General features: G+C 47.8%; 1 protein-coding gene across 1 annotated transcript in view; it reads right to left on the bottom strand.

Annotated features, from left to right (window-relative positions):
- LOC311240163 (cytoplasmic dynein 1 heavy chain 1) overlaps window positions 1-19,525 on the bottom strand; it is a gene marked incomplete at both ends in the record, with an annotated part of 161,618 nt that overhangs the window by 18,548 nt on the left and 123,545 nt on the right. The window contains 9 exons of the mRNA XM_084328703.1: window positions 315-475; window positions 2,306-2,381; window positions 3,209-3,383; window positions 4,330-4,424; window positions 7,645-7,779; window positions 8,422-8,675; window positions 14,105-14,255; window positions 15,226-15,372; window positions 15,780-15,933. Of these exons, the coding sequence (XP_084184829.1) occupies window positions 315-475; window positions 2,306-2,381; window positions 3,209-3,383; window positions 4,330-4,424; window positions 7,645-7,779; window positions 8,422-8,675; window positions 14,105-14,255; window positions 15,226-15,372; window positions 15,780-15,933 (1,348 nt within the window). The remainder of the gene's footprint in view (window positions 1-314; window positions 476-2,305; window positions 2,382-3,208; window positions 3,384-4,329; window positions 4,425-7,644; window positions 7,780-8,421; window positions 8,676-14,104; window positions 14,256-15,225; window positions 15,373-15,779; window positions 15,934-19,525) is intronic.

The raw sequence follows: 19,525 nt of genomic DNA, 5'->3' as shown, positions 1-19,525 counted from the left end.
TAGTTCAGTATCTGCTGTTATTGGTAGCTGCTCAGTTAGCAAGGTATCGTTCAGTATCTGCTGTTATTGGTAGCTGCTCAGTTAGCAAGGTATCGTTCAGTATCTGCTGTTATTGGTAGCTGCTCAGTTAGCAAGGTATCGTTCAGTATCTGCTGTTATTGGTAGCTGCTCAGTTAGCAAGGTATCGTTCAGTATCTGCTGTTATTGGTAGCTCAGTATGGAGGAGACGCTGCTTTCCCCTGCTTCTGTTATTTTCATCATCTGTGTTATTATCTTAACATAAATAAACCATTAAAATATGTGTGTACGTGTACCTCACTGTCCACGATGTGAGCCAGGTCCATGGGCTGTTCGATGATGCTCATGAAGGTGTCTCCCAGCACCTTGGAGACCACGATGTGAGCCATGGCCAGCATGCGGTCCGGGCGGAACGCCTGGATCAGCAACAGCTGGTGAATCGCCTGGCCAATGGGAGCTGAGCAGGAAGTGGAAACAGGAAGAGCGCCGGGGAAGTTCACATTAAGAGTGTGTGTAGAGGCGGTCAGGTGGCATAGCGGAGATTGTGCTCGTCACCAATGCAAGAGGCTGTGGTCTCGACTCCCGGAGAGTCAGCATTGCCTTGGCTCGGGCTGATCGCTATACTAACTCGTTTGGCTGAGTTAGGGGGAGGGGAGCCGTGGGTGGGTCCTGGGCGTTGTGGACAGCGACCCCTACAGTTCGGTCGGGCCGCCTGCTCAGCGAGGGTAGGATCTGGAGAGAGGTAGTGCGGCCTCCCACACGCTACACTCTCCCCGGTGAGAACCTGCGCGGCCAGGCTGGCTGCCGGCTGGCTGCACATGCGTCGGAGGAAAGCATGTGACAGTCTCCGGCCTCTCGGACCAACAGTAGGGTGGGGTGCGCAACAACCAGGAAGGGGGTTGGGAATTGGCATAACGACTAACAGTGGGATGGGAGCATTTGGGATTGCCAGCATTTGGAACACACGCGCCGCTTCTGACAACAAACCTATCCATTGCGAGTGTCCAGGTTAAATGAATCAAATCAGCTTTATATGCTTGGCCTGGAAAGTCCCCCCCCCCCCCCCCCCGGAAGTGCTTTAGTTACGAGACAGTGTCGATCACAAATATCCCAGTAGTGTACTGTACACATTGACTCACAAAAGACCAGACGATATACCTGCGCAGGGCTGTCATTCACGCCGCGGCACTTTGCGCTCCTCTGACTCACAAAAGACCAGACGTGGCCTCAGTGATTATACCTCTGCACAGGATGTATGATGTGTATTGAAATACTGTGCCTCCGTTGATGCAGAGGGGCGAGACGTGGCAAATACACACAGCGGCCAGGTGGGGCGAGACGTGGCAAATACACACAGCGGCCAGGTGGGGCGAGACGGGGCAAATACACACAGCGGCCAGCAGGGGCGAGACGTGGCAGATACACACAGCGGCCAGGTGGGGCGAGACGGGGCAAATACACACAGCGGCCAGGTGGGGCGAGACGTGGCAAATACACACAGCGGCCAGGTGGGGCGAGACGGGGCAAATACACACAGCGGCCAGGTGGGGCGAGACGGGGCAAATACACACAGCGGCCAGGTGGGGCGAGACGGGGCAAATACACACAGCGGCCAGCAGGGGGCGAGACGGGGCAAATACACACAGCGGCCAGGTGGGGCGAGACGGGGCAAATACACACAGCGGCCAGCAGGGGGCGAGACGGGGCAAATACACACAGCGGCCAGCTGGAGAACCAGGTGGAGTTGGGATCGCGGATTTTCGCTTGATCTTTTTAAATAGTTTTTGCCAATACGCAACCCCACTGTGACCTACCCCCGCGACCCGTAGTTTGAGAACCGCTGGATTGGTTGATTGATTAGTTAATATTACTGGATTGTTTCTCATCAGTCTACAGGTAGGGAACTGACAGATTGATTGATTGATTGATTAGTTAATACTCACTGGACTGTCTCTCCTCGTTCCACAGGTAGGGGACTGACAGATTGATTGATTGATTGATTGATTGATTAGTTAATACTCACTGGACTGTCTCTCCTCGTTCCACAGGTAGGGGACTGACAGATTGATTGATTGATTGATTGATTGATTGATTGATTGATTAGTTAATACTCACTGGACTGTTTCTCCTCGTTCCACAGGTAGGGGACTGACAGATTGATTGATTGATTGATTGATTGATTGATTGATTGATTAGTTAATACTCACTGGACTGTCTCTCCTCGTTCCACAGGTAGGGGACTGACAGATTGATTGATTGATTGATTGATTGATTAGTTAATACTCACTGGACTGTTTCTCCTCGTTCCACAGGTAGGGGACTGACAGCTCGGGGGTGTTGCTCTCCATCCACATGAAGAACTGCTGAAGTCCCAAACACACAGAGTAAAGTGTGACGAGAAGGATCACTGGTCTAAAACATTTCACACCACAATATCAAACAGACCCACCACAAATAGATTTCCCAAACTGACCTCCGAACACGCTTTTGACCTGAGATATGAATATTATTTAGATTTAGATGATAACAGACTATATCTCCTGTCTTCTGGATTAGATGATAACAGACTATAATCTCCAGTCCTCTGGATTAGATGATAACAGACTACAGTCTTCTGGATTAGATGATAACAGTCCTGGATTAGATGATAACAGTCCTGGATTAGATGATAACAGTCCTGGATTAGATGATAACAGTCTAGTCTTCTGGATTAGATGATAACAGTCCTGGATTAGATGATAACAGTCCTGGATTAGATGATAACAGTCCTGGATTAGATGATAACAGTCTAGTCTTCTGGATTAGATGATAACAGTCATCTGGAGAAGATGATAACAGTTTTATGGATTAGATGATAACAGTCTTCTGGAGAAGATGATAACAGTTTTATGGATTAGATGATAACAGTCTTCTGGATTAGATGATAACAGTCGATAACAGTCTTCTGGATTAGATGATAACAGGTTTATGGATTAGAGGATAACAGTCGATAACAGTCTTCTGGATTAGAGGATAACAGTCGATAACAGTCTTCTGGATTAGAGGATAACAGTCGATAACAGTCTTCTGGATTAGAGGATAACAGTCGATAACAGTCTTCTGGATTAGATGATAACAGTCTTCTGGATTAGATGATAACAGGTTTATGGATTAGATGATAACAGTCATCTGGAGAAGACCTCCGTCTCACCTCGTCCGCCTCCACCTTCTCCACCAGGTCTTTGAAGGCGAACACGCGGCTGAGGCGCACCATGGCCTCGCTCTGCTCCGTGGTCAGGTCCTTCACGTTGGGCACCGTGACGCCCGTCAGCACGATCTCCTTGCCGCGCAGGAGGTGCAGGAACTCTGTGTCGTACGGGGGCTCGCTGTCGGGACACACAAGTGCGTTACGGGGAGAATTATAGTGACTATTACTGTAAAAAATAAAACAATATACTTACCTTAAGCATACCGCACCTTATGTGAATACTGTATAGTTTATCAGAGCATATATTTAGCATTTGAGCAATTGGCATTTTTTTTTTTTATTATATATTAGATTCAATTTAGACTATTGGATTATTAGATTATATATTGCATATATTTAGCATTTTAGCAGTTCGTTTTTTTTAGATTATATATTAGATTAGATGTAGATTATTAGATTATATATTGTAACTATATTTATTGTAGGGCAAAATAACTGAGAGGGCATACATACCCTCATCTCGCACCTTGTTGCGCCTATTGCGCATGTCCAGAGTTAATTATACTGTATATTGTTTACACTGCCTTTTTATTCTATTTGTATTTTTACTTCTCCACTGTACTATAATTCTGTGACCTGTACCTGTATGTCTTCTACTACCTGTACCTCCCCTCCCCCCTCCCCCATGCTGCTATGATGCCTGAATTTCCCCAAGGGGATCAATAATGGAACATCTTATTTTATCTTAATTCAGTACTTGTGTAATACTACTCATACTAGGGCTGTCCCCGACTAAGGATTTGTATAGTCGACTTGTAGTCGCCAAAATTTGCCAATAGTCTTTTTTTAGTTTTTTTTATTAATATATCTTTTTTTATCATTCCATTTGGGCTGTGGGGGGTGCTTAATGTCTGAAGGAGTCAACGGAAGGCTTCTTGTCCTCTGCGAAAGCATGCAATTGGTCCACTGATGGATACATCTTGATATTTGTCTAGTGTGTTCATTAGATGGGTGAAATCCTCTTTCAGTGCCTCTGTGCCTGTTTTCTTAGGCAGTTAGCCTCGCTGGTATGCGTGCCATTAGCGTTAGCCACGCGCTTCTGTGTGTGTGTGTGTTTCTCTTACGCGGGCATGCCCTTCAGGTTGATTCTAGCCAGCAGCATAGCAAAGGTGATGTGGTCCTGGTGCAGCATGCCTCTGGCCACTCTGTTGAATGCCACCTACACACGCACGCACGCACGCACGCACGCGCACACACACACACACACACACACACACACACACACACACACACACACACACACACACACACACACACACACACACACACACACACACACACACACACACACACACACACACACACACACACACACACTAAAAGATAAGCAGGCTTCTACCACCTTCATAGCACCTGTTAAAACCATTTAGCCGTGTCGATACCATTTTCAATATTTCATTATTTTCTTGTGTGTGTTATTTTTCCTGACATTGTGTGTTGAATCTGATGTTAACATATTGGGGACAAAGCACGGAGAAATCCGTGTTTCGAATCCATGCGTTGTGGACAGAATCACAGAGATCTCCGTGGGAAGTTGTTATTGCTTTTATTCCATTTTAATAACCTATTCAAGGTCGCCGAGCGGCACTGCAGATTTTCCCTACTCTATGAACTCGACAAGGTGCAATACCGGCCAGATCCTCTTAGGGGCGCTATCACGCTACTGCAGTGTGCCCTGTGGGCGAACGGATCAGTCTATTTTTTTTCTTTCAACAGAGATTTCAGTTAGCTGGATTCTGGATCTGCAGCCTGTAGCTTGGATTACGTTTCGAATCGCAGATTTCACCATGCAATAAGGGGATTTATCATCAGTCAATAGACATATCGATCTACCAGATGGCGATCGATAACGGGGAAATGCTCAGGGGGATCCAACCGGCTCATGGTAAGATCTTTTTCACGTAAATTACATGCTGATCAGAGCTTGCTATGATACTCAACCAGCCGACCAGCGTATGTGGCTACTTAGACGAACATGGTTATTGGTAATCAATAATAATAAATTACTTCCCCCGCCCCCCCCCCCCCCCCCCCCTTTCATGCATAGATGCTTTGGGATCGTCCGGATCATATGCGGTTTGAGTTATTTCTGTAGCATCTGTAAAACGGAAATGCCATTGGATATAACGTTAGCAGCTATTAGCTCTATAACTAGCCTTCCAGAAAATATACTAGACCAAATCCGCTATAATGCTTATATTCACAGCGCTATAAAATGAGAACCTATTGATGCATTTTTTTTTCTTTAAGCCATTTTGAAGGGACGGTTTATGGACTCAATTGACAATGAGAATGGACAGATAGCAATACTATAAAGTATAGATTTAGCTCTACAAACACCCCCACGTTTGTTTACAAAAGCTGGCCCTCTACCATTATATTAGACAGGCCCCAGTGGCGGCGAAAGTGTTAAAGGTGCTATAGATACACATTTTATGTAGAGTAATCTTTTTATTTATTGTTTTATTTTTCAACTAATACATCCACAGAGCTTTTGGAAAAGTGGGGGAAAAAAGTCTTGCTTTTCCCCCCCAAATAATTCTTGATACATTTTTTAAAGTTTTGTGGGTCCAAAATGAATGTTGTTGTTTACATGTTGCCTGCATGCGTGATTTTTGTTCGTAGCCGTAGTTTGCGAATACGCTCTCTGATTGGCTAGCCCGTGTACAGCGAAGACCATCTCTGATTGGTTTAGCTCCGAAGGGCTCTTCCGCCTTGACCCTTTCACTCTTTCGAAGTGGGTTATGCTTAGAGTTTATCTTTAGAGCAGGGCGATGGACCACCAGCCCTGATTCCAAACTCTAAGCATAACCCACTTCGAAAGAGGGCCAAAGCATAACCACTTCGAAGCAGAGAATATATGTGTGAGGCGGACATTTCTATCCCAGAGCCCTTCGGAGCTAAACCAATCAGAGGGTCTTCGCTGTACGCGGGCTAGCCAATCAGAGAGCGTCTTCGCAAACTACGGCTACGAAAAAAAATCCCGCTGCGTGCATGTATGCCCTCCCTATTTCCCATTTTCCCCACGTGGACTGCACCTCTTTGGATAATGACGTGCCGGTGCTCTAGTGCGACATCTAGTGGCTGAATGTTATATATAGCACCTCTTTTTTTTTTTTTTTTTTTTTTTTTAATCTTTTTCCCCCTCCTTTTTCCTCCGACACACGTCTAGCCAATCAACCGCTTCTTTTTCACCTGGCAGTGCGGACTCTCACTGAGAGGGTGTAACGTGTGGAAGGATCACACTAACCCCCTTAGTTCCTATCCGCGCTGAGCAGGCGCCCCGACCGAACTGCAGGAGTCGCTGTTTACAACGACCCGGACCCACCCCGCCAGCTTTTTCCCACCCTCTAATACTGCCAATTGTATTAGTGTGAACGGCCAGCCAAGCTGGTGACAACGCCGGAGCTGTGAGCTGGATTCGAACAGGTATATAGCACCTCTTTAACAGTTAGCAAGCAAAGTTAATTCTACTGACAGCTAATATAACAGCAATATGTATTGCTAAATTTCCCTAAACCTAAGCGCCACTATGTGTTTAAAAATAGATTTGCAGTGAAAGCTTGGCGCCATCTTAGAAACAGACGCATCATTGTCTAATACGTGATTGCCCTCTGTTCCTCTGTGTGTGTGTGTGTGTGTGTGGATGCATGCGTGCATGCGTTTTCATGTTCAACATTAAACTATTGTGCAACATTATACACTGTACTTAAATAAATAACTTATTTTGAACTTCCCCTTGTGTATTGTATTGTATGTTTTCTTTTTTTTATCCACTTTTTCTCCTCTTTTTCTATTTTTCTCCCATCCCAATTTAGCCGTGCCAATTCTCCCCTCCCCTGTCTTGATCGTTGCTCGCATGTGCCCCACACTGGCCGGTTGTAGGGAGGATAGAAGCCCATCGCATGTCCCCTCCGATACATGTGTAGGCAGCCAGTCGCATCTTTTCACCTGCCAGCGCGGACTCTCATTTGGCGAGGAGTAACGTGTAGGAGGCTCACACTGCCCCCGCCATTCTCCTGTCTCTGCTGTGCAGGCGCCCCAACCGACCTGTAGGAATCGCTGTTTACAACGTCCAGATTACCACCCATCGACTTCCCACCCGCTAACTCTGCCAATTGAGTTAGTATGACGGCCGGACCAAGGCAACACCGACAGCCGGATTCGATACCGGTGCGTTGGTGACGAGTGCAATGTCCGCTGCGCCACCTATCCGCCTGTATTGTATGTTTTTCAGTTGCAGGAAATGACAGGAAATGGCTTTCTTTATTGCAAGTCTTTTGGCCTCCCAGACGGGGGGCACAGCCTCCCTCCAGACCACCCCCTAGTGAGAGTCCTGGGGAGGCCCTGTGATGGAGCGGCGGGGCGGACAGCTCTACCTGGAAGAGGTCCTTGGTGATGACGGCCAATCTCTGCGTGTGGTCGCTGATGCCCGTGAGGTTGGGGTTCTCATACAGCACCGTGTGGTAGGTGTCCAGGAAGAAGTGGAGGGAGTACTGGTACAGGAAGTGGATCTGGAGGAGGAGGAGGAGGACAGAAAACAGCGTCAGTGTGTGCGTTGGTGTGTGTGGTCGGAGGTGTAGTCGGAATATCAAGGTAACGCTGGAAAAGTACATTTCCTGGAGAAGATATGTGGGTCGTAAAGTCTGAAGTATGACATTTTAGAAAGTATGATGTGTATCAAGATAACATCATGTGACGCTTGCTGTGTTTTCTGGAGGTCTGGAGTGTGTGAATGTATGAGAGAGTGGTGGTGAGAGGGTTAAGAGAGTAAACACTGTACATTTATTCGTGTCCGCCAAAAATTCCTCAAACTGACAAGAGTGACGTATTGACAGTGTTCTGCCTGCAGGAGCGCGACGCATCCTTAGACTCAACCACCTATATGTGGAATAAGCACATCGTTTCACGATCCTCACTGCCCCTGAAAGAGAATCATGTGACTAGATTCGGCCACTAACCTTCTGTATTGTCGCAGTGAAAGGGTTAACCCTTTGGTAGAGTGGCAGTGAAAGGGTTAAACGATGTGCTCGTTACACGTTGGAACTATCTCAAGCCCTGCCCTCTTTTCTTGATCCTCCAATCAGAACTGTTGCCCGTTTGTCCGAGGGAAGCGTCGGTTGTGATTGGATGGAGGAAAGAGGGGGCGGTCCTACCTGGTTGAGGGCCTCCATGGTGAAGTAGATGCTGCTGCAGGCGCTGGACAGAGACAGGTACTGCTGGGACACGGCCTCCACCTCGGCCATGATGATGTCCGTCTCCTCCACCTTCCTCGTCACCTCCGCCGCCTCCTTCTTCAGGTTCTCCAGCGTGGTGATGATGGTGTCGTCGTCGAGGATACGACCCTTGACCTCGTTGAGGGCCTGCAGGAGGGACTTCTCCAGCTGGCGCAGACGCAGCTGGAACTCACCTGAAAGTGTGAGGGAGAGGGAGAGAGAGAGGGAGAGAGAGGGAGAGAGAGAGAGGGAGAGAGGGAGGGAGAGAGAGAGAGAGAGAGAGAGAGAGAGAGAGAGAGAGAGAGAGAGAGAGAGAGAGAGAGAGAGAGAGAGAGAGAGAGAGAGAGAGAGAGAGAGAGAGAGAGAGAGAGAGAGAGAGAGAGAGAGAGAGAGAGAGAGAGGGAGAGAGAGAGAGAAAGAGAGAGAGGGAGAGAGAGAGAGAAAGAGAGAGAGAGAGATCGAGATCGATAGTCGCATATAATTAATTATAATTTTATATCATCTTTATTTATTTATTTCTATAGATATTTGTGTTGTCCTTCCTGTACTATATATAAATGATTTGGAGTTGTGTATGAAATTCTGAGCAATTGATTGATGTGTCTCAATCATTCAATTCTGATATGACTCTAGATGTGTTGTTTTGTTTGTCCTCTTTGTGCGACCAAACACGTGAGACAGATTCCTTGTATGAATCTTACTTATACTATAAATGTCCTGGTGTCATTGTCTCTCTGTCTCACCCTGCAGCTTGAGGAGGTCGGAGGTCATTGTGTTACTGTCTCTCTGTCTCACCCTGCAGCTTGAGGAGGTCGGAGGTCATTGTGTTACTGTCTCTCTGTCTCACCCTGCAGCTTGAGCAGGTCGGAGGTCATTGTGTTACTGTCTCTCTGTCTCACCCTGCAGCTTGAGCAGGTCGGAGGTCATTGTCTCTCTGTCTCACCCTGCAGCTTGAGCAGGTCGGAGGTCATTGTGTCACTGTCTCTCTGTCTCACCCTGCAGCTTGAGCAGGTCGGAGGTCATTGTGTCACTGTCTCTCTGTCTCACCCTGCAGCTTGAGCAGGTCGGAGGTCATTGTGTTACTGTCTCTCCGTCTCACCCTGCAGCTTGAGGTCAGAGGTCACTGTGTTACTGTCTCACCCTGCAGCTTGAGGTCAGAGGTCACTGTGTTACTGTCTCACCCTGCAGCTTGAGCAGGTCGGAGGTCATTGTGTTACTGTCTCACCCTGCAGCTTGAGGAGGTCGGAGGTCATTGTGTTACTGTCTCACCCTGCAGCTTGAGGAGGTCAGAGGTCACTGTGTTACTGTCTCACCCTGCAGCTTGAGGAGGTCAGAGGTCACTGTGTTACTGTCTCACCCTGCAGCTTGAGGAGGTCAGAGGTCACTGTGTTACTGTCTCACCCTGCAGCTTGAGGAGGTCAGAGGTCACTGTCTCTCTGTCTCACCCTGCAGCTTGAGGAGGTCAGAGGTCACTGTGTTACTGTCTCTCTGTCTCACCCTGCAGCTTGAGCAGGTCAGAGGTCACTGTGTTACTGTCTCACCCTGCAGCTTGAGGTCAGAGGTCACTGTGTTACTGTCTCACCCTGCAGCTTGAGCAGGTCAGAGGTCACTGTGTTACTGTCTCACCCTGCAGCTTGAGGAGGTCAGAGGTCACTGTCTCTCTGTCTCACCCTGCAGCTTGAGGAGGTCAGAGGTCACTGTGTTACTGTCTCACCCTGCAGCTTGAGGAGGTCAGAGGTCACTGTGTTACTGTCTCACCCTGCAGCTTGAGGAGGTCAGAGGTCACTGTCTCTCTGTCTCACCCTGCAGCTTGAGGAGGTCAGAGGTCACTGTCTCTCTGTCTCACCCTGCAGCTTGAGGAGGTCAGAGGTCACTGTGTTACTGTCTCACCCTGCAGCTTGAGGAGGTCAGAGGTCACTGTGTTACTGTCTCACCCTGCAGCTTGAGGAGGTCAGAGGTCACTGTCTCTCTGTCTCACCCTGCAGCTTGAGGAGGTCAGAGGTCACTGTGTTACTGTCTCACCCTGCAGCTTGAGCAGGTCAGAGGTCACTGTGTTACTGTCTCACCCTGCAGCTTGAGGAGGTCAGAGGTCACTGTGTTACTGTCTCACCCTGCAGCTTGAGGAGGTCAGAGGTCACTGTGTTACTGTCTCACCCTGCAGCTTGAGGAGGTCAGAGGTCATTGTGTTACTGTCTCACCCTGCAGCTTGAGGAGGTCAGAGGTCACTGTGTTACTGTCTCACCCTGCAGCTTGAGGAGGTCAGAGGTCACTGTGTTACTGTCTCACCCTGCAGCTTGAGGAGGTCAGAGGTCACTGTGTTACTGTCTCACCCTGCAGCTTGAGGTCAGAGGTCACTGTGTTACTGTCTCACCCTGCAGCTTGAGGAGGTCAGAGGTCACTGTCTCTCTGTCTCACCCTGCAGCTTGAGGAGGTCAGAGGTCACTGTCTCTCTGTCTCACCCTGCAGCTTGAGGAGGTCAGAGGTCACTGTGTTACTGTCTCACCCTGCAGCTTGAGGAGGTCAGAGGTCACTGTGTTACTGTCTCACCCTGCAGCTTGAGGAGGTCAGAGGTCACTGTCTCTCTGTCTCACCCTGCAGCTTGAGGAGGTCAGAGGTCACTGTCTCTCTGTCTCACCCTGCAGCTTGAGGTCAGAGGTCACTGTGTTACTGTCTCACCCTGCAGCTTGAGGAGGTCAGAGGTCATTGTGTTACTGTCTCACCCTGCAGCTTGAGCAGGTCAGAGGTCACTGTGTTACTGTCTCACCCTGCAGCTTGAGGAGGTCGGAGGTCACTGTCTCTCTGTCTCACCCTGCAGCTTGAGGTCAGAGGTCACTGTGTTACTGTCTCACCCTGCAGCTTGAGGTCAGAGGTCACTGTGTTACTGTCTCACCCTGCAGCTTGAGGTCAGAGGTCACTGTGTTACTGTCTCACCCTGCAGCTTGAGGAGGTCAGAGGTCACTGTCTCTCTGTCTCACCCTGCAGCTTGAGGAGGTCAGAGGTCACTGTGTTACTGTCTCACCCTGCAGCTTGAGGAGGTCAGAGGTCACTGTGTTACTGTCTCACCCTGCAGCTTGAGGAGGTCAGAGGTCACTGTCTCTCTGTCTCACCCTGCAGCTTGAGGAGGTCAGAGGTCACTGTCTCTCTGTCTCACCCTGCAGCTTGAGGAGGTCAGAGGTCACTGTGTTACTGTCTCACCCTGCAGCTTGAGGAGGTCAGAGGTCACTGTCTCTCTGTCTCACCCTGCAGCTTGAGCAGGTCGGAGGTCAGAGGTCACTGTGTTACTGTCTCACTCTGCAGCTTGAGCAGGTCAGAGGTCACTGTGTTACTGTCTCACCCTGCAGCTTGAGGTCAGAGGTCACTGTGTTACTGTCTCACCCTGCAGCTTGAGGTCAGAGGTCACTGTGTTACTGTCTCACCCTGCAGCTTGAGGAGGTCAGAGGTCACTGTCTCTCTGTCTCACCCTGCAGCTTGAGGAGGTCAGAGGTCACTGTGTTACTGTCTCACCCTGCAGCTTGAGGAGGTCAGAGGTCACTGTGTTACTGTCTCACCCTGCAGCTTGAGGAGGTCAGAGGTCACTGTGTTACTGTCTCACCCTGCAGCTTGAGGAGGTCAGAGGTCACTGTGTTACTGTCTCACCCTGCAGCTTGAGGAGGTCAGAGGTCACTGTGTTACTGTCTCACCCTGCAGCTTGAGGAGGTCAGAGGTCATTGTGTTACTGTCTCACCCTGCAGCTTGAGGAGGTCAGAGGTCACTGTGTTACTGTCTCACCCTGCAGCTTGAGGAGGTCAGAGGTCACTGTGTTACTGTCTCACCCTGCAGCTTGAGGAGGTCAGAGGTCACTGTGTTACTGTCTCACCCTGCAGCTTGAGGTCAGAGGTCACTGTGTTACTGTCTCACCCTGCAGCTTGAGGAGGTCAGAGGTCACTGTCTCTCTGTCTCACCCTGCAGCTTGAGGAGGTCAGAGGTCACTGTCTCTCTGTCTCACCCTGCAGCTTGAGGAGGTCAGAGGTCACTGTGTTACTGTCTCACCCTGCAGCTTGAGGAGGTCAGAGGTCACTGTGTTACTGTCTCACCCTGCAGCTTGAGGAGGTCAGAGGTCACTGTCTCTCTGTCTCACCCTGCAGCTTGAGGAGGTCAGAGGTCACTGTCTCTCTGTCTCACCCTGCAGCTTGAGGTCAGAGGTCACTGTGTTACTGTCTCACCCTGCAGCTTGAGGAGGTCAGAGGTCATTGTGTTACTGTCTCACCCTGCAGCTTGAGCAGGTCAGAGGTCACTGTGTTACTGTCTCACCCTGCAGCTTGAGGAGGTCAGAGGTCATTGTGTTACTGTCTCTCTGTCTCACCCTGCAGCTTGAGGTCAGAGGTCACTGTGTTACTGTCTCACCCTGCAGCTTGAGCAGGTCAGAGGTCACTGTGTTACTGTCTCACCCTGCAGCTTGAGGTCAGAGGTCACTGTGTTACTGTCTCACCCTGCAGCTTGAGGAGGTCAGAGGTCACTGTGTTACTGTCTCACCCTGCAGCTTGAGGAGGTCAGAGGTCACTGTCTCTCTGTCTCACCCTGCAGCTTGAGCAGGTCAGAGGTCACTGTGTTACTGTCTCACCCTGCAGCTTGAGGAGGTCAGAGGTCACTGTGTTACTGTCTCACCCTGCAGCTTGAGGAGGTCAGAGGTCACTGTCTCTCTGTCTCACCCTGCAGCTTGAGGAGGTCAGAGGTCACTGTGTTACTGTCTCACCCTGCAGCTTGAGCAGGTCAGAGGTCACTGTGTTACTGTCTCACCCTGCAGCTTGAGGAGGTCAGAGGTCACTGTGTTACTGTCTCACCCTGCAGCTTGAGGAGGTCAGAGGTCATTGTGTTACTGTCTCACCCTGCAGCTTGAGCAGGTCAGAGGTCACTGTGTTACTGTCTCACCCTGCAGCTTGAGGTCAGAGGTCACTGTGTTACTGTCTCACCCTGCAGCTTGAGGAGGTCAGAGGTCACTGTCTCTCTGTCTCACCCTGCAGCTTGAGGAGGTCAGAGGTCACTGTGTTACTGTCTCACCCTGCAGCTTGAGGAGGTCAGAGGTCACTGTGTTACTGTCTCACCCTGCAGCTTGAGGAGGTCAGAGGTCACTGTCTCTCTGTCTCACCCTGCAGCTTGAGGAGGTCAGAGGTCACTGTGTTACTGTCTCACCCTGCAGCTTGAGGAGGTCAGAGGTCACTGTGTTACTGTCTCACCCTGCAGCTTGAGCAGGTCAGAGGTCACTGTGTTACTGTCTCACCCTGCAGCTTGAGGAGGTCAGAGGTCACTGTCTCTCTGTCTCACCCTGCAGCTTGAGCAGGTCGGAGGTTAGAGGTCACTGTGTTACTGTCTCACCCTGCAGCTTGAGCAGGTCAGAGGTCACTGTGTTACTGTCTCACCCTGCAGCTTGAGCAGGTCAGAGGTCACTGTGTTACTGTCTCACCCTGCAGCTTGAGCAGGTCAGAGGTCACTGTCTCTCTGTCTCACCCTGCAGCTTGAGCAGGTCAGAGGTCACTGTGTTACTGTCTCACCCTGCAGCTTGAGCAGGTCAGAGGTCACTGTGTTACTGTCTCACCCTGCAGCTTGAGCAGGTCGGAGGTCAGAGGTCACTGTGTTACTGTCTCACCCTGCAGCTTGAGCAGGTCAGAGCGCTTCTCGTCCACGTCGGGCCGCTCTGCCTTCAGGACCTCGTTCAGACACTGGCTCTGCAGGCTGCTGCGGGTCACCGTGAAGTTCACAAAGGTCACGCGGGAACACAGGTCCGGAGGGAACTCAACCTGAGGGACGAGAGCCACGGTAGAACACAGTTAGACAGAACTATGATAGAACACGGGTCTGGAGGGAACCCAACCTGAGGGACGGTAGAACACAGTTAGACAGAACTATGATAGAACACGGGTCTGGAGGGAACCCAACCTGAGGGACGGTAGAACACAGTTAGACAGAACTATGATAAGAACATAGGTCTGGAGGGAACCCAACCTGAGGGACGGTAGAACACAGTTAGACAGAACTATGATAAGAACACAGGTCTGGAGGGAACCCAACCTGAGGGACGGTAGAACGCAGTTAGACAGAACTATGATAAGAACACAGGTCTGGAGGGAACCCAACCTGAGGGACGGTAGAACACAGTTAGACAGAACTATGATAAGAACACAGGTCTGGAGGGAACCCAACCTGAGGGACGGTAGAACGCAGTTAGACAGAACTATGATAAGAACACAGGTCTGGAGGGAACCCAACCTGAGGGACGGTAGAACGCAGTTAGACAGAACTATGATAAGAACAGGTCTGGAGAGAACCCAACCTGAGGGACGGTAGAACACAGTTTGAAGGAACTATGATAAGAACAGGTCTGGAGGGAACTCAACCTGAGGGACGGTAGAACGCAGTTGGACAGAACTATGATAGAACACATAATAAAACATAATATCTTTTATTTTTGACGAATGACATAGATCTAGGTTTTTGAATGACAGCCTTAGTGCTTCTATATTTAAACATCAATACGTCAATATGAATGATGCATAATTCAAGTCAGAACACCAACCCCATTAATCTGTCTTGAAGGGATACTTGGACATTTAGAATTGTAACTGACTACAGTATGTTTGATTTTTTGAATTCCTCGTTGAAAACCACGGGGAACTCCTAGCTTGGAGATAGCTGTGTCAAAAAGTGAAAAAGCCTTTAAAAAGATATGAACATAATTGACACGACGTGAACAGTAACCAGATCCTGTACCGTCGGGTCTCGCGTGGACAGGAAGATGACGAAGGAGGGAGACAGGTCGATGTCCTGGTCTCCCAGGGTGATGAGGACACGTCCTCCGGTCCTGCGGACCTCTCTGTTCAGCACAGGGTTCAGGATGGGGTCGTAACTCTCTACGTCCTAACAGACAGACAGACAGACAGAAGGGAGGAAAGAAGGGAGGGAGGGAGGAAGGGAGCGAGGGAAGGAAGGGAGGAAAAAAGGGAGGAAGGAAGGATGGGAAGAATGAAAGAAAGACAGTAAACAGGTTGAGTGAACCAGTAAATCAGTGGAAAAACTATTAGTATTGCTGAGTTTTTGAATAGAAGTATCCATTTTACAAATACTGTAGTGAATCAGTACATAGTTTCCACGGTCAATCAAACAGTGTGAATGAAAAAACAACAGGAAAATTTAGAATCACTATGATATATATGTACTACTGTATATACTGCACGGACACAGGAATACTATACAGTAGGTTTACTGTAGTTCATGTTCGTATAGAAGAGGTTAGGTGCCAGGCTCAAGGGCACAGGGTGTGTTACCTGCACCAGCAGGGGGTTTCCGAAGCGCAGGGCGCTCTCCAGGTTCTTCCTGAAGGCGTCGTCCAGGAAGCTGGTCCGGGTGATCTTGCGGTCCTTGTACTCGTTCATGATGAACTCTGTGGCCTGGCCCGACGGGTCGATGATCAGGGGGTACCTGGAGAGGGCGGCACGCAGGGGTCAGAGGTCAAACAGAGCAGATTTGGTGCAAAACATTTATAAATAACAATTCACCTTTTCAGGTTTTAACCCTTTCACTGCCACACTACAGAAGGTTAACCCTTAGTAAAGGGTTAACCTTCTGTAGTGTGGCAGTGAAAGGGTTAAAGGTGCTATAGTAACATTCAGCCACTAGATGTCGCATTAAAGCACCAGCATGTCATTTATCAGGTGGGTTCCACGTGGGGAAGTAAGTAGGGAGTAGTGTTGTCACGATACTGGAATTTCTAACTTCGATACGATACCTTGAAAAGTATCGATATTCGATACCATTTTCGATACCACGGGGAAAAGATTTTAATCTTAAAATGTAAATTTCTTTATACATTTTTTATTTTTTAGCTTTTGTTGCTGGTCGATTCTCCTCACCTTCTCTCTGGTATTATAAGAGAAGAGAAATATAACACTTTTAAAACCCTTTGTTTTAGGGCTGGGCAATATGGCCTAAAAATAAAATCTCTGATAATTTTTTTTTAAATCCGATTTACGATTTTAATCGATTTTTTTCTCTTGAAAACTAGAAATCATTCAAATAACCTTTGTTTTTATTTGACAAAAAAAAATATCAAACCAAGATGAATTTCCCTATTGGGATTGAAGTGCAAACCTAACTTTCACCAATCTTCATTTAAAAAAAAAAAATAATAATAATAATATATATATAAAAGGTTACACTTGATCAAACAAAGATGAATGTCCCTATTGGGATTAATAGTGCAATAACTTGCGTTTTCACCAAACTTCACTTAAAACAAATAAAAGGTGCCTCTTGATCATCAAACAAGAATGAATTTCCCTATTGGGATTAATAAAGTGCAAATCTAACTTTCACCAAACATCACTTTTTGTAAAATAAAAGGTGACTATTGAAAGAAATATATATAATAATAATAATAATAATAATAATAATTATCGATATTGCGGGAGGGGGTACATGCATGCAACATGTAAACAACAACATTTATTTTGCACCCGCAAATATTCTTCGAATGATAAATTCATTAATAAATAATCTTTTGGGGGAAAAGCAATCTTTTTGATTCCGCACCTTTCTAAAAGCTCTGTGGATTGTATTATTTAAAACGAAATTATTACTCTACATAAAAATTGTATCTATAGGCTATAGCACCTTTAACACTTTGAGTGCCACGGACGCTTTATGTCGTTAGTTCATGCCGCCCGTTGAATACCAGCAATGCTATATAGCGTTTGTTTGTCTTTTTTTTTTTTTGCGATTTTAACACTTTGGTCGCCAGGCTTATTTTCTTAATAAACCATCCCACGCCAGCTCTATTTGTCTATGGAGAAGTTCCCCTTCTTTGCAGGGCTATAACTTTTTAAATTGTATTGCTAAATTGACATTACTATGGCCCATTCAACATCAAGTATCTATTGTTCAGGGTGTAGCAACGTCAGGGGCGTAACTCCCACGGGGGTCTTTGGAATGTGTCCCCCGCATTTTTTCAGAATGCAGTTATGTCCCCCCCCCTTCTGACTACCTGTCCTATTATTATGCAAAGAGGAGTAGATGGGGGTCGCATTCTTGCCCTTATCTAGAGCTAAACCAGCAGCAGTGACGACACCAGCAGTGTGTGTGTGTGTGTGTGTGCAGTGAGTGGTGCGTTCCTGAAATCAACTGGGATTGCATTCGCTATTTGCATATCAATAGCGCCGGTCGTCAGGTGTGTTAAATACGACCGGCGCTATTGATATGCAAATAGCGAGTACTTATCTGGGCTTGCACTTAGTGCACCCCCGTCCCATGAAGAACGCATGCCTACAGTGTGTGTGACATAGAAGAAGAAAATTATACTTAAAAGAATAATGTTTACCGATTACTCATCAGATATTCTAGACTCCAAACGTTTCATGATCGCAAATTGTTTTAATTGTTCTTCATTCTGTTCCCCCTGTTTTGTTGATAGATTATATGAAGACCAGAAGTCAAATGTATTCTGATGCCGGCAATGTTCATTCCACTAAAAGATAAAATAGGTTTTCTTGGTGTGAGAAACTCTTTTAACTGGATTGGAGATAAACATGACATTTCATTTTCTGCAGATGAAGTGGCAATTAGAAATGCTTGAAAGTGCTCTTTAGTTCACAGATGAGTTGGACCCTGTTTTTTTGGCACGTTCCTCTGGTTATTGCAGTGATCTCATGTTGAAAGAAGAATTTCAGCATGAGTTCATTTACTGCAGTGTTGTGTTTTGGGGGAATCAGGAGTAAGGATTTTGATTTGCTTCTTTAGAATTCTATGCTGTAGCTTTGTCACAACAATCCCACATTTGATTCACATGCTGTACACTTTAACAAGTTTGCTTGACTCCCATTTCTAAGAGCAATTTGCCATAGCAAAGACCATTACCTGGAGATCTCTGAATGCAATGGAAATTCTGTATGTATGAGCTCAGTGTGTCGTTTACATGGAGAAATGGCGCCACCGCCTGGGAAAATGCGGTATTGCACCCCTGGTATTAAAAAAAAAAATCGAGGTAGAGAGGGGGGGGGGGGGCCCCCCTAACCCCCCCCAGCGACGTCACTCGCCACGCCCACAAATCTGTCCCCGGCACACCTGGAGAGAGAGTTACGCCACTGAGCAACGTTATACTTTTTCATTCACATTGTTGTGAAGGGCCAGATTAAACCGAATATATATATTTATTTATATATATATATTTAATTGTATTTGTATATTCTCTAATATTCCCTGATATCCCTTGTATATTCCTTGTACAATATGCATTGAATATCCATTCTAGCCTACTGAACATCCCATAATAGTCTCCATTCTACTATTGGTCGAGACCTTGGTGCCAGGCTGCCATACCCCCCAGACCCAGTTCAAACGTACCGCTCAACATGTACGAACAAGTCCTAGTTCCGCGTAGGAATCTGGCTACCGCACCACTAATGGTACTATTTGTTCATAGTGCGTATATATACTGCGCTACTAAAGTAGGACTTTCTTTTAGTCCAGTTTCTTACCCTCCAATAGAGTGACAGACGTAAAGCCTCCCCGCGACGCCACGTGTGGGAGTAAGGCCAAGTTCGGCCTACCATCGGTATTGAGACATCGTGTATATTAATATTTGAATAGTCATATTTGGCACTATATCGTCGAGTTGGACGTAGTCTATTAAGCTAATAATAGTCTATTCATATGTAGTGCTTCGTGCGGTGAGAATACTATCGTAGTCAGCACCCCCATCGTTTCGGGTAGAACTGGCTGCTTATCCAGGGTGGCCGACCCCATGTGAGGCTGCACCCGAGGAGCCCCAGAGCCGACGAGCGAGTGGACCTGCATACCGGATTATTCTACCGACGACAGCCCGCCTTCCCAGGCACGGATTATGCTTTGTATACAGTGATTATTCTATGGATAAAGACCAACACTGCCGTGTGTTGGAAACCCCCCCCCCGGAGAGGACGACAGGTGAGGAGACGCTCTACACGACGAGGTCGCTTCACGTCTCTCCATCGTGGACCGGAGGAAGCCGGCCCACAGAGAGTCCAACTGCTTTCATCTG

Source organism: Notolepis coatsorum (assembly GCF_963971535.1).
Source record: "Notolepis coatsorum genome assembly, chromosome: 14".
Lineage (NCBI taxonomy): Eukaryota > Metazoa > Chordata > Actinopteri > Aulopiformes > Paralepididae > Notolepis > Notolepis coatsorum.
Note: the sequence above shows the minus strand (reverse complement) of the source record. Positions and strands in the feature narration are given on the sequence as shown.